Below are 15,707 nucleotides of genomic sequence, written 5' to 3'. Positions count from 1 at the left end.
ATAAAAACAGTAATGCAATAAATACCTGCTAATCCACTAGTCTCCTATCACCAATGTTAGGCAATGTTAGTGTAGATCTTACGACTCATCTCTTTGTCTTCTTTTTTGTTGTTGTTGTTGTCTTTAAGATTTATTTATTTATTTGAGAGAGAGAGAAGGAGTGTGCACAAGAGCAGGGGAAAGGGTGAAAGGAGAGGGATAGAGAGAATTCAAGCAGATTTTCCACTGAGTGCAGAACATATTGTAGAGCTTGATCTCATGATTTATGAAATCACAACCTGAGCCAAAATGAAGGATCAGATGCTCAGCTAACTACGCCACCTAGACACCCCAGTGACTTACCCCTTCTTATTATAGCTATTAACATAATGGTCATCAATTTTTATAATTTCCTTTTAGTTCCTTATTTTTGATGTGCGTAATATACAATATTTAGACTAACACAGTGTACTTGTTTTCAATTAAATAGGGATTGGCATATGATAATCTCTCAAATTATTTACATGACTCCAGAGGTAGGAATAGACATTAGCAAAATTATTTGACTATAATCACCACAGTTATTCAGACTCTTTTCTGGGAACAGAAATCACCACAGTTGGAGCATACTCCAGCCAGGATGGTTGATTTTTCACATTCACTGGGCTGTTAGCATTAGAGAAACACAGTTTCACTCTAATCAGAGAAAGCATAAAAAATAAAAGGTGTCATTACCGACCCACCATTAGTAACACATGCAGAATCTAGGATCAAGAAGGTGTTACTTCCTTTGGAGCCAAGGCTCTTGTTTCCAGTTGGAAGGAACCCTTTGATGATAGAGCCGGCTGCCCATGAATCGATGTACAACCATTTACTTGGGGGTTGGACTAGACTGGTTGAAAAATTAGATAACAGAGAAAGCATAAATAAGCAGACAAGAAGTGTAGACAAGCTAGCCCAATGGCTCAATTTCCTTTCTCACTGAAGATTCTGTGAGCATTTGATGAATCAGGAGACATAGCACATCACCTGCTCATCTTTGCTCTTCTAAAACAGCTGGAGTTTGATGTGACAGCCAAAGGAGAGATTGCTGCCTCAGGAAATGCTTTGCCTTTGACTGATTGCTGAATGGCTGGCAAATTAATTTTGGCACCTTTCCTTAAGTCATTTTGGTCCCATTCCTTCATTTTTCTGCTGGGAAGTGTGTATATTACCTTACAGTTAAAAATATCTACACAACACAAATGTAGAGAATAGCATGTACCATTTTAGGAATGAAGTTGTAGGCTGGGATGGTTCCATTTTGAAGCTTAAAAAAGATGCCTCCATGCCCTGAGAGGAGGCTTGCACTAAAATTAGTGTTACTTCCCATTGACTTCGCACAAGATCATGGGCTCCAAGGTTTAACATTATATGAGTCCCTGGTGAGCTTCAATTCTAGTATTTCCCCCTTAGGTACTGATTGTGCAGCAAATCCTCCCTGCCCCTTCCTATTCCCCCTGCCCAAATCCTAGTACCATTCCTTCCTTATATATTTACCTTGTCATCTCTAGCAAGAGGTGACAGGATGGGTGGTTGACAGCACCAACTTAACCTGTCTGTGCCTCAGTTTTATCCTCTGTAAAAGAGAAATCATAGTGACAATAACTTGCTCTACCATTTTTAGATCTCTTTGTTCACTACCGTTTTCTCTTGTGTGAAGCATAAATGTTTTCAACTCCACATATTTTACACTTTTTTTTGTTGTTCTTAAGAATGCATTTCAGGGGCACCTGGGTGGCTCAGTTGGTTAAGTGTCCAACTCTTGATTTCAGCTCAGGTCTTGATCTCGGGGTCCTGAGTTCAGGCCCTGTGTTGGACTGCACACTGGGTATGGAGCCTTCTTAAAAAAAAAAAAAAAGAAATGCATGTCATTACTGCTGACAAAGGAAAAAATAATATGCACTTTAATTTTTGCTTTTTCAAAGTTAAAGATACCATGTTTGAGACTTAGAAAGGTAAACCGTGGTAAGAAGTGACAGTTTGAGGCCTTGCCTTGGATAAAGATCGAAGCTCTGCTCTCTGAGCCTGTGGTGTGCTGCTGTGTCCCTGTCACAGTCTGGGGCTCATTCCCTGGTTCTCCTGATGTGATTGGCCTGTTCTTGTCATCAATCTGTCCCAACTTATCATTCTTGCCCTTAGGAATTTAAAGGTCTTAGTATTAATTATAACTACTGATTCTTCTGCTCTTATAATTATAGATATGGATTTAACTTTTTAAATTGTGGTAAAATACATATAACATAAAATTTAGCATTTTAATCCCTTTTAAGTTTGTGTGTATATGTTTGTGTAACACCTTTATCAGAAACCTCAAAAGCATATTGACTTATCCGGATGGAAACTGCGTTAAAAATGTGGGAATCTTGGGGGACCTGTGTGGCTCAGTCAGTTAAGCATCTGACTTTGGCTCAGGTCATGATCTCAGGGTCCTGGGATCAAGCCCCTTGTGGGGCTCTGCTCTCAGCAGGGAGTTTGCTTCTTTCTGTCTCTCTCTCTTTCTCTGCCGCTTCCCCCACTTGTATGCATGCTCTTTCTCTCAAACAAATAAAATCTTTAAAAAAAGGATTTGATGACTTAAACAAAAGGTTACGACAATGAATTGAAACCAATCAGTATTTCAACCGTCCCTTTGGTGCTACTATGTCTAGTGTTGTAGATGCCACCTAAAAATCTACATACAGATGTAGAAGAGGCATTGCACTTTCCAGAAAAGCTCTGTATATTTTTCCAGTTATTTTGACGTTGAGTTCCTTAGGCATTCTAGATTAGCCATAAAGACAAAACTTGCAGGAAAAAAAAATATGGAAAAAAAATCAGTAGAAGTCAGATATATCTGGTCAGATGTATCATAGCCAGACATATGTGGTGCTTCTTCCAGCAAGGAGAAAAATATGGGAAAATAAATACCGATTAAAGTAAGATTTAATCAGCCGCTAGAATCGATCCTGAGATACTGCATATGCTCAATAAATATTTGCTGAATGAATGAATATCTACCATGTTCAAAACAAACATGAATAGTATTGTTATCTTGCAAAAATGTGTTTCTACTTAGTAAAAAAGTTTAATGATTAACCGACAATAAAATTTGGTCCAAAGAGTAGTTCCATTAGGACACACAGGCAGGAAAATACTGACCATAACTAAAAGAACCATATTAAAACTATATTCACTGAGGAATACAACCAACAATAATAAATGAGATAAAGGTTCATATTTTCATTTTTTTTTCAAAATCAAGTACAATTAAATTAACAACATAAACAGCAAAATATAAACGGGATATCTCTGCTAAAACAATGGGCTGACTTCCTACACTTCAAAAATGTAATTTTCCCATGAATCTCTATCATGAGGATTTAGAATTGACACTTCCTCATATAGGATCCTATTTACCAATAAAACAAATTATGGTACTATAATGCCCCAAATATTTTACATTTCAGATTATTTACTAATGCAGATTAGGCTTTCTTCAAATTAGTTAGAATTAATGACTTTCGCTTATAAAGTCAAAAATATCTTTTATTTTAAGAGAAAGTTGAAATCTTAAGCTTCAGGGAAATTTAAAAAGTTTATGCTTAGTTAGATACATTGCAGTTAATTTTTAAAATCGTACGGTTTAGCAGTAGAAATGGTTGAGTGACTTTTTTTTAAAGACCCCACTCTGGGGAAGACCAATTTGTCGATAAACAACCCATACCCAGCAGCTTTGTTTAGCTAATGTCTAAAGTGTGGGAGTAGGTTAGAAGCAGCTCAAACTAATGAGGTTAACCCACATACTCTAATCATCCAGACTTGCACAAAGCAGACAAATAGCATAGAAGCAGGGAGCATTCCATCTATTTCTAAATGATTCCTGCCATTTTTGTATTCCAGAGTGTCACCAAGTAGATGGTCGGTGTCCATTTTCCACTGTTTCCAAGTCTCTTCCAGCATTGTGTTTCCCCTAGTTAACTGACTAGTGGGCCATAGACAAGATGGGCTTTAATTCAACATCAGCACAAGAAATTGTCAAAAGGCACTTCCTGTTGGCTGGAAAGCTGCTTCTCATCTGCCCCCCTTTGTAGCCTCCAGCAGAGGTGTACGTGGGAGACTGCAGGCTCCCAAGGACCACACAGCCTGCCTGCCTTGGCAATCCTGAGATCCCTGAGCTCCCAGAGGGGCTCAGCATTCTTGTTGTTATTCACTTTATAATTTTTAAAGATCAATTCCAATGTAAAATCCTTCCAGAAGTGCTTAGCATGAAGAGGGTTGTTGGGAAAACCAGTTGAGCTTGATTAATTAGGAAAAAGACTACACATTTTAATGAAATCTGGAGTAAGACTTCTCTGAAACTACATTTTCCTTTTTGGGATACTCAAGGTGTGGTTAAAAGATATATTTTTTTCCCAAAGTAGATATTTATATGTTGTTACACACACACACACACACACACACACACACACACTCATTGTAAAAGTCTTCAGAAAACACAAAAATCTATAGAGAAAAATTGTTTATACTAAAATAATGGCTAGTATTCTGGTATAAAGTTTTCTAGATTCTTTTAAAAAAACATTTTATTTATTTATTCATGAGAGACACAGAGAGAGGCAGAGACATAGACAGAGGGAGAAGTGGGCTCCATGCAGGAAGCCCGATGTGGGACTCTCTCCTGGGACTCCAGGATCATGCCCTGAGCAAAGGCAGACGCTCAACCACTGAGCCACCCAGGCATCTCAGTTTTCTGGATTTTTCTATGGCGTTACAAGCATTCAGATAATTATAGGGTATTTTTTTTCAGTGGGGTCGACTATAAACACTATTTAGCAATGTGCCTTTTTATATAATTTCTATGTGAACAGATACGAATTTTCACTATAATTTTCAATTGTTTCTTTGTATTCCATTGAAGAATGTACCATTTGTTTATCTGTTTCTTTGCTATGAATAGTTAAAATAGAACTGTTGTGTAAAGGAACACGACTTTAAAAATTTTTGTTAATAATTGCAAAATTGCTCTCTAGGTCTGTTTTATCTATTTATGTGCCCACCAGGATTTTGAGTGAGTGCCCACGCCTCCACACCCTTAGAAACCACACAGGGTAGAAAAGAGTGCTGCTTTAGAGAGGATGTACTAACATTCTATGAGCTTAGGGTGATGCAAGCTTCATGTAGACGGCGTGCTTGTGTTCCTGGTTGCTGAAGATGGTCACCATCACAAAAACTACAGCATTCATTTATTGGCCAGCTGGTAATCTCTGGTTTCCTTTATATAGTTTACTGTCATATCTTGAACCTCCTATGTTCTTCTCTCCTAGATTGAGGAAGACACGTGGCAGAAATACTACTTGGAAGGAGTCTCAAATGAAATGTATACAGAATATCTCTCCAGTGCCTTCGTGGGTCTGTCCTTCCCTACTGTTTGTGAGTAAGTGACCATTAACCATGTGCTCTTTGGCCCTCAGGGATATTATCTGTGGCCCTTAGGAAGGACACCTCACCTCTGCCCAGCACAGTTGAGGTACTCAACAATTACCGAGGGTGTCCTGTGTGCTCTGTCTTGTGTAGAGAGCAGGAAGGTGGGTCATTATGTGGTCCCCACCTTGGGGATTTCTGCTGGCCCTACTTTTCCCTGCAGCTCTGAGAACCTGATGCTTAGATCCATCATTTGCACTAAAATATGAACTACAGTTTTCCTGCATGTCTGGATTATGCTCCTGCCGTGTAGACACAATTATGATGAGTGGTAGGAACCCATGTCTCTGATATTACCAGGATGAAAACAAATCTTGCTATCTCCTTGATGAAAGGAATTTTAATATTTTTTCCGTCAAGTCAGATCATAGAGACATCAGAGAAGCCATTATTCAAAGTGCGTTCATGATTTGCTGAGGAAATGTGGAACCGAGTGTATGGAAGCAGGCTTTGAGAAAGCCCTTAGCGGTTTAGTCCCCGATATGGATAACTGGCATGTTATGACAATGAGAAGTCTTAGCTTCTCCTTCTGTGAGCTCAGCAGGAGGGGTTTGAGCAAAGGGCAGCCCCAGCCTGCTATGGCCACTGCAAGTAGAACAGGTGATCATAGGTGATCATTTAGGAGGTATGACCTCAAGAGTTCCAAGGGTCCTGGCCCTGAAAACTTCCATCATGATGATGCCTCACATTTCCCACTTAGAATCCCAGATGTTGGGTGTAAGTCACACAGGGCCTTTGTCCTCTATGAAAACACAGACTCCCTGGGAATGCTGAAACATTAAGCCTGATTTATTCAGCAAAAGATTTGATAACCTCAGTCTCACTGATAAAGACTGAGAGGAAATAGGGGAATCTGGGAGCCCATTGGGCGGCGGAAGAAAAGCTGTTGCCTTGAGTTATCTGGGTGCCTACAAACAAAACCTATCTTCTGGAAGGGGAAGTCTAAAGACAATGTGCTGGGGGCCCTTGGGCTCCTCTGTCTTATAAGCTTTCTGTTCTATGCACAACGGAGAGCAGACAACGGGCCTGGGAGCTTGGTGTTTACCTGGAGACTCCTGTCAGTGAACACAGCAGGTGTGTTCTGTCTCTGGGCCCAGACCCTAAGCAATCCAAAATGGTCTGGCTGTTTACTGAAATTTCTCACCCTGTCTCTAAGCGAAAGTTTAAACGCTAAATGGACTGGAAAAGTGAATAGGTAATTGATTCGGAAGGAGTTATTTTCTGAAAATGGATGCCCTATTGTAACTCCCATGTGCTCCTTTATTTGAGAGCTATTTCTCTTTCTGCTGCAGAAAGGAGTTAACCATTCAGAGGCATTGGGTCCTGGAACATTGAACCTGTCCCAGGGGATTTTTCTCCACCTTGGAGTTTGGCCTGCCTACGATAGAAAGCCCAGGAGAATTCAGGACTTTTAATAGAAGCTAATCCTATGAAAAACAAACAAACAAACAGTTGAGGCCTCCTATACAGTGTAGGGGTGGTCTGAGCTCACTGCAAAGCCACCAATACCCAGAGGGGTCCTATGGCACTGGGGACATTAGCAGGGGAGTGTGTGAAGACGTTCCTCACCTTGGCTTTTGATTTTTCCTGGCTTGACTGGTGTTTGTCTATTGTAAGTGCTTCCTCAGAAGCCTGCATTCCCACTGCTTCTCTTATTCTGCTCCTGGGAACTAAGTCAGTTCATCTTAAGAGTGTTAACCTGGAAGGTTAGAACCAGTCCCCTAGAAGCTGCCATTGGGATACCCATGAGCTACATTTGACTCACGTGTTTGCCCTAAGCAGTATTTCATTTCTTAAAGATAAGTTGCCAATATTTCAAAATAGTGGGATTTCACTATTTTATATTTCACTATAAAAGCTAGATTTCTGGCATCTCTTGAAAATCTGATGAGGCAACACAGGACTTGCATTTCTACTGGATGCTAACTGGCGCTAGTTTTTATAAGGAAGGGTTTGATGGGGATGCCTGGGTGGCGCAGCGGTTTAGCGCCTGCCTTTGGCCCGGGGCGAGATCCTGGAGACTTGGGATCGAATCCCACGTCGGGCTCCCGGTGCATGGAGCCTGCTTCTCCCTCTGCCTGTGTCTCTGCCTCTCTCTCTCTCTCTGTGACTATCATAAATAAATAAATTAATTAAAAAAAAAAAAGGAAGGGTTTGATGTAGGTCCTCCCCTCTCTGATGTCTCAAACCAGGCCAGACTTGCACTGATATCCTGGGCCTGGCCCTGTAGACACGTGAGTTGGCCAACTCTGACTCACTGGGTGATATGAAAACTTCACTGCCCTTTGGAGCCAGCTCAAGAGCTGGACACTAGTGCCTGCTATAGATATTTCCCTTGATTGATTTTCATGTTTAGGACAGTTGCAAGGAGAGAATCTTTCAGACACACCTTGTTGTCAGAGAATTTAATATGTGTTCAGCACAGCTTCTGAAATACGAAAAAAAAAACCACAAAAAAACCAAACTTCTGATGTGAGTGAGAATGTGTTCAACTTAGTGCTATTATTCGTTCAGCACAATGATACAGCAGAGGTAGGAATAATCAATAAAGAAAGGACGTTTAATGAGATTTAGGAACATCCCAAAACATTGAAGCTCTCCTCAAGCATTTGATTATCTGGAGGCTTAATTATCTGTGTTTTCTACTTTAAATTAAAGAAAAGCCATAACTCAAAGTTACCAGCAGTTTAATGATAACACTCTTCAATTCAGGTTAATTAAAGCACAGCCGTAATTAGAGTGTAGTGTTGTATATCACCAGGCTGGCGCATAAGTATTTTCATTACAGTACGAATTGGCTATTCAATTTCAAGATGACAAAAAGGACGCCAAAATATATTTTAAGCTGGTTCATGTAGAAGAAAAAAGAATTGAGGAATATTCTGGGTACAATAAAGCGCAGATAAAATATACAGATTTTCAGAGCAGTTTCTGTAATTATGCACTGCATTAAAACAATATGCAGCCAATAACGTCTTAAAGCATGAAAAGAAATAAATTTGCTCTTCCCCTGGGCTTGCAGAGTGCCCCCTTGCAGGGTGGGATCACTGTGTTGGAGAGCCTGGAGTTTTCTCAGAAACTGGGAGAGCCTTTTTTTTTTTTTTTTTTTCTTTTTAAAAAAGATTTCATTTATCTATTTATTTTAGAGAGAGAGAGAGAAAGAGAGAGAGAGAGAGAGAGAATAAGTGGGGTGGGGAGGGGCAGAAGGAGGGGGAGAGAGAAAATCTTAAAAGCAGTTCCATGCAGTGCAGAGCTTTTTCTCACCACCCTGAGATCTTGTCCTGAGCTGAAACCAAGACTCAGATGCTTAACTGACTGAGCCACCCAGGCGTCCCAGGAGAGCCATTTTATGAAAAGATAAAGGAGCAGGATGCCCGGTTGCAATTTGAAGTGGTTTCCCCAGAGAACAGAATGGGGCAGAAGGAGAGGCAGGATGGAAAGAATGCCCCTTTTAAAAAGGCAAGCTTTTTAAAAAATTTTATTTTATTTTATTTTATTTTACAAATTTCAAGTGCAGAGATGCTCTCTCCTATCTAGGTGAGACTCACACCAGCTCTATCCCTGGACTTCTCTGCACCAACCTTTTGGCTTCACTGTGTGTATCACCAGAGGATGCAGCTTTGTTCCAAACCCAGTAACTAATTTAGACAAAATGCAGTATTCTCTCTAAAATTTTGATTTACATTTTCTCATTTCATCCTCACCCTAATATTATGGTTTCTATTAATATTACTGTCCCTGGCTTTCAAACAAGGCCACTGACACTCAGAGGATGTTGGTGTCCCTCCAAAGGCACCTAGCACACAAGTGACAGAGCCAGGGTTCTGCTGCTGGGCCTGTGTAATTGAGAGCAGCTTGGAGTAGCTGCTGGATGAAAGCCGACTAATTAAGAATCTCCTGGGGAGTTTACTAAATGGAGAGATTTCTAGACTCCATCTCTAGATTTCAGTGTCTGGGAGGAACTCCCAAATTTGTACTTTTTATAAGCAAGGAAGGTGATTCTGATACAAAGTCTGATGACTGGAAACCCCTCCCCCTCCCACCAGGCCCACCCGCCTGCCTCTTAGCTCATCCTTCTGCATCACAGGCTGGAATAAACTCCCCTCATTCCCCACTTTGGACTCAGTCACTGGAATGTTCCTCTCTGATTTTAGCCAAAGTATAGAAGTATAGGTAGGCCACATTTCACAAGCTAATGTTAAGATTGGGGCCTTTGGGTGAGCTTCCTTGCCATCCTTCCTTCTACAGTCTCTGGGGAGGTAGAATGAGTCTACACATCACGATAGCAGGCAAACCACTGACTGCTCTGCCCCCTTTCCTGCCTAATCCCAATCAGTATAGGAAAAAGGCATTGGGTATTGAGCCCTGTGATGCTGAAAGCAACTTGAGGCTGGAGAGAACAGATCAGTGCTAAGTACCGAGAAGCACAGGGGAAAACAGGTACCATTCAGGATGCAACCCTGGAAGATGTCACATGGCTTTGTGGGCCACCATGGTGGTATGTCCTGGACCTGCCCCAGGATGCCCTTAGCATGTTCCTTTTAAGAGCCAGCAACTTCTGAGCATCCCCCCTTCATTTTGCATAGCTGGCTCACCCCTGGATTTGTGTGACAGTAAGATAGAGGCAAAGGAGCTTTGGGATCTGAAAGAGAACGTGCCATTCATTGTTCTCTCAATACTAGAAAACCACCTGCTCCCTTCGCCTCCCACTCCTCACCTTCTGCAGGGAGGCAAGTGACTATGGAGGGTATGAAAGGCTAATGGCAGGCCTGCAGGAAGCGAGGAGCTGTGGTATGAGGTCATGTTGCCACTAAAGGGTCTTGTTTTTGCAGTTTTCATAGTAGGACGCTGCATGATGTCACACAGTGTGACCTGTGGTATTGCAAAGGCCCAGGCTCAAACCCCTAGGTCAGCCGCTTGGTGAATATGTCATCAGAGACAAGATACTTGATTTTTGCCTGCCTCCTTCCTTTGATAGTGACCAGCTGCCTGGCTTTGGACTTGAGATAGAAATATTACTTATCTCTCAATACTAGCTAACATCCTTTTCTCTTCTCCGTTTCCCACCATCAGTCCTGTCCCATCCAATGCAATGTAAGCTACAGGAAAGAAAGGGACCCATTGTGGCATTTCCAGGCTATATTTACTCTTACCCTTTAGAAGAGCCCTGCATCAGTCAGCAGCCAATCAACTTGATATCTAATAAGCTTAGGATATTTGTACCGTGGTGCCAGGCTCTCTAGAGGAAACTGCAATGAGGTCTAATCAAGTATATGCATGTTAGAAGGTTAATAACAATACTTATAATGACAAATAAAGAATTCTGTTTCCCTACAGCAGCTGCCTTCAGAGAGTTTGCAGTCTGGCTAAGGAAAATAATATCCATCCTCAGGGAAAGCCAAACACCCATAAGTGCATGGTGGATGAGTGTTTGATGGATAAGTGTTTGATGAGTGCACATCCTAGAGGATAGCAGCTGAGAGTTACAGGGGGAGAGAGCTCCCTGTAGGCTGGGATGACCAGGAGAGGCTTCCTGGAAGAGATGACATTTGAGCTGTGCCTTGTAAGGAGACTGGATCAGAGAGGGAGTAAAGAGGGAAGAGGGAATTCTAAGTGGTAGGCAGTCAGGAGGCTCGGAGCCACGCGGACCCTCTCTCCACGCCCAGGTCTCTGAGATTTTCCAAGGAGAGCAACTGGATTTCTCCTTTAGATGGGAGGAGGAGACGAATCAGAGTCCTTTTCGCCATGTGACATTTTCAGGGAGGAAACAGCAAGAGTGTTTTGATCCTAAGAACTAGTAAAGGAGAGGCTTCACCCCTCCCTCTGCCTCCAGATAAGGAAGTGAGGTCAGAGGTGAGAGGTGAGGAAGGAGGAGCATAGGGAAACCCACAAGTTCAGAGGTTGGGTTGTGGCCAGAACAGCACCTTCCAGGGCCTGAATTTCACACTGAGGCTATTAGTCAGCCATTCATCACTTGCAAATATAAGAGCTTAATTGTATCAGGCTTTATAGCTCAGAGGGGATTAGGACAAAAGATGTATTTAAAACACTGTGTTTCTCTCTCTGTCCCCCCTGCAGCTGATGGAGCAGTTAAAATTCAGGTTCCATGTGGAGTATTTAATGCCTGGGTAACTTGGGGAACTCTGATCAGATCTTTGCTGTGCTAAAGGGCAGGGGCTCTCCCCTCAGCCCAGGTGCAAGCATGGATGCTTCTGTGCTTAAGACAGTGTGGGGATTGGAGGGGGATTTTCCATCCCCTCATCCTCCTGCATTCAAGGCCCCGATACAAGAAGAAAATCATGCTCTCATGCTGTGTTGTTTTGCATGGACAGATCTTTCCAGTGAAGCCCCTTGAGGAAAATCTAAGACGGCCTGGAAAGACCCAAGTCTCCTGTACAGAGACTGGAAACTACAGCTAGTTTAACTTGAGTTCTACAGAGTCATTAGATTTTAGAGAAAGACTTCTGAATGTGAACATGGAACAGAGAGAAGCTGGCAAACCTGATAGTCATGTGATGGGTTTACCTAGCCGGGCTGCAGGAATGAGCATTTTATGACCATCTGTGGAGGGACTCGTCTCACCGTTAAAAAATATTTTCCTCAAAGAACTGGCCCTATTCCTCTAGTTACTTGAGGGGGGTTATTATAATTAAGACAATGTATATGGGGACTCCTGGGTGGCCCAGCTGTTGAGCATCTGCCTTCGGCCCAGGATATGATCTTGGATTCCTGGGATCGAGTCCCACATCAGGCTCCCTGCAGGGAGTCTGATTCTCCCTCTGCCTGGGTCTCTACCTCTCTCATGAATGAATAAATAAAATCTTTCTTCTTTTTTTTTTTTTTTTAAAAAGACAATGTATGAACACAGATAGGAATGCAATATTTATGATTATTTCTACCACAGGGACCCAGAGATGACCGGTAATCTTTTTACATCTTAGTGAATAAACAAATGACCCTAAAATCTATTTAAACTTTTAACCAAAGGCTACAGAGGCAGTGGCACATCTAAAATTCTCTGCAGGAGGGTCGAGGAGGCAGCCCAGTTGGAAATGGGATGCTAGGGGCTTGACTTGATGTTAGCCACACGTTAGCTACACGTAACAAACACAGAGTTTACATTTTGTTTCTGACTAATAATAATAGCAAAGATTTCTAAAATGCATTTATTCATATTTTGGGCAAATACTAATTGTTCATATCAGAGAATGTAATTATTTCTAAATTCAAGTGTGTTAGGTGTGCTAGTGGAGATACTGTGAGTGTGCGGTGTGGGTGTGTGTGTTTGAGGGTGTTCTGAAGCCTTCCCCACTCTACCTCTATCAAAGCTATTGGGAAATGAAATCTGAACAACATCTCCATGAACATTTTAAATCACTTCCTTTTTCTTGCTCCTGAGTCTTATAAATCCTGCTGTTTCAAATTTCCTTTAACTGGATGTTTCCATTTCAAGAGCCTATCATTTTAAATCAAAGCTCCTAAATGTGAATCTTTTCCATTCTAGCCCCTAGATCCTAAAGATCTGGTTTCCCAATGCATGGTATTTACATCTGCATCTATTCTGATTGCATGCATCGGCCTGACATTGCCAGGGTCCCTCTGGATAACAGAAGAGGGGCCTCTCACTTGGAGGAGGAACTGGGTTTGGAGGGCACAATGCAGGCTGCCCCCTCTCTCCTCATCCTCTCACTCCTGGGTGACTCATCTTCAACAACCCCAAACCACATCTTCACTTACCCTTCTTGAGCACATGTGAAGGTGCAGGCTCTGCGAGGGGTTTCTCTGCTTAATTCACATCAGCAAGCAATCTTTGTAGTCAAGGGGGCTGATTTAATGGCAAGAACAATTTATGTCCCTCTGGGTAGGTAGAAACAGTTGGACTCTAATTCTTAAGAGCCTTTGTTCAGGAACATCTGGGTTGAAACTACTGTAGTTAACAGATGATGCTAGCAGTAAAAAAAAAAAAAGGCATTATATAATGTCATTGTCAAATTTGGTAGACCTCTACTTAATAATTATCAAGAAAGCAATCTAACTTGTTATTACAACAGTTTTATTGCAGATTGCTGGTTTAAGACCTTTTTGTGACAAGTGGCATTTTTTTTTTCTGGAAAAAAGTCATTTCTATTCCTCTGTAATTATTTTCACAACCAGCAACAACTTCCTGCTTTGGACATATTGGGACATTTTATTTTAGAAACCAAGAATTAAATTCCTGCTAAAGGTTTATCACATTGTGAAGGCTTTCTTGCTTCTTTCTTACACCCTCTCTCCCCCTAAGCCCCTTTCCTATCCTACCCTAGTCCTATATATGCGGAGACACTGAGTAAAGCCCTACAAGGGACCCTAAGAACTGGATGAGCAAAGCCTATTTTGCTTTACCAAAAACAATAGTGTTGATGATACAAATACATATTTAAGCTCAAGATATCCATTCTAAGTAGTCTGAAGACATGTTCCGGGGAGGGAACCCCTTGTACCAGGAGCTGTGGAGACTCCCAAGGACAAACTGCTATCTGTATCTTAAAATTACATTTGCATTTTGGCATATTGATTCGAGGCAAACGTTAGATTCCCAAAGCGTGTCACTGGTATTATTTATTTCGACACCCCTCTTTTCCAATCTCTCTGCTTCTTGTGAACAAGTTAAGAGGCATCTTGTTTCATGATTTTATACCCAACTCCCAAGCCTTCTCTACTTCAATTTTCCTAGTTTACTACTGTATCTCTTACGTGTGCTTCCAGCAACTCATGAGATTTTGCTTTCCATTCATTCATATATTTACTTAATCAGCGTGTATTGAATGCTTACTCCTTGCACTTTGCAAAATGCCAGGGAGGCAAAGCACGTGTCTTGCACCAAAGAAGCTCAATCAGAGGGCAGGGAGACAAGTAAACGAGTGATTATCACAGCACACCACTCACTGGCACCTCTGTTCCCTTGCCTTGGTCTATTCTTACCTCCTGGTACCTCTGCTGAGGCCTTAAACCCAGCAGTCTGGGCATTGGCTAACTGTCTGTGCCAGGATCTAACAAAAAAACTGTGATTTTTAAGAGGAAGGAACATAGTTCAAGATTTGAATTTGGTGGGCACAGAAGATACTTGTTACAGCAGAAATGAAAAACTTAGGTGCCTCTAGGGGGCAGGAGTGAGCCACAAAGAGTGAAGAATGAGGAGGCAGGATAGTTAGGGAGTGCTGGGGTCTATAGCATATTGGGGAGCACATGTCCCTACCAGAGGGGTAAGTGCTTCAAAGCTCCAGTCCCTTTTAGCCATGCAGAATGTGGCTCCATTGTGGCCATTTATGATTTATCAAGGAAAGCTGAAAGGCTAGTTTTTGTTTTTTTTTTTTTTTTTTTACAAAATCACCTGTTAGTATCTAATTCTGGGTTTTAAAAATGCTGTCCTGATCAATGTTCCATGCTGGGCTTCTGGCCACCACTTCGATGGCTTTGCTGTTGTAAGAAGCATTTTTGCAGCACACTGCATTGAGATTTGATTTCCACTTTTGGCCTTTCTTCCTTTTTTTTTTTTTTTTTTTTTTTTGGCCTTTCTTCCTAAAGGCCATTTGATCTTGAGCAAATTGTACCTCTTTGGACCTCAGTTTGTCATCTTTATGAGGAGGGCAGGCCCAACAAGTCTTGGAGGGCCCGAATCTGATAATCCATGGTTGTGGCACTGTTTGCATATCATCACTTTGTTGATATCACCCTGTCCTCCTCCTCTCTGCCCCTCTGGCCAGAGAGTAAAGGCTGGCTTTGGATCAAAGAGCTTCCTTAGAAAAGGCTTCTATAAAGCAGTGTAGTCATCTTAGATATGGATTTGGAAGTTATGAAAGAAAACTCAAAGATCTCCTGGTCCACCCTGCTAGGTTAAGAAATGTGCACAAGGCTGTGTAGATTTTATTGGCTTTCCTGCCTTAGAGAGCTCCTCTCTTTTTATATCTAGTTGGTAAATGGTGTCATAGTACCTAGAAAGATGTAACTCACCATTACTATGGACTATTTCCTGCTTCTACCAACAGGATCAGGTCATTAGAGCAATTAAGATAGGTTATCCCGGGACGCCTGGGTGGCACAGCGGTTGAGTGTCTGCCTTTGGCTCAGGGTCCAGGGATTAAGTCCCACATCAGGCTCCCTGCATGGAGTCTGCTTCTCCTTCTGCCTATGTCTCTGCTTCTCTCTGTGTGTGTCTCTCATGAATAAATAAATAAAATCTAAAAAAA

At 41.8% G+C, this 15,707-nt stretch overlaps 1 protein-coding gene across 32 annotated transcripts in view; it reads left to right on the top strand.

Annotated features, from left to right (window-relative positions):
- KCNMA1 (potassium calcium-activated channel subfamily M alpha 1) overlaps positions 1-15,707 on the top strand; it is a 717,848-nt gene that overhangs the window by 549,008 nt on the left and 153,133 nt on the right. For all 32 annotated transcript variants that reach the window (XR_012001127.1, XR_012001126.1, XM_072756332.1 and 29 more), the window contains exon 15: positions 5,325-5,434. Coding sequence is in view for 30 of the 32 variants with exons in the window: in XM_072756332.1 (XP_072612433.1) it covers positions 5,325-5,434 (110 nt within the window). In the remaining 2 variants the exon portion in view is untranslated. The remainder of the gene's footprint in view (positions 1-5,324; positions 5,435-15,707) is intronic.

The sequence above is a fragment of the Vulpes vulpes genome, chromosome 4 (assembly GCF_048418805.1).
Source record: "Vulpes vulpes isolate BD-2025 chromosome 4, VulVul3, whole genome shotgun sequence".
NCBI lineage: Eukaryota > Metazoa > Chordata > Mammalia > Carnivora > Canidae > Vulpes > Vulpes vulpes.
Note: the sequence above shows the minus strand (reverse complement) of the source record. Positions and strands in the feature narration are given on the sequence as shown.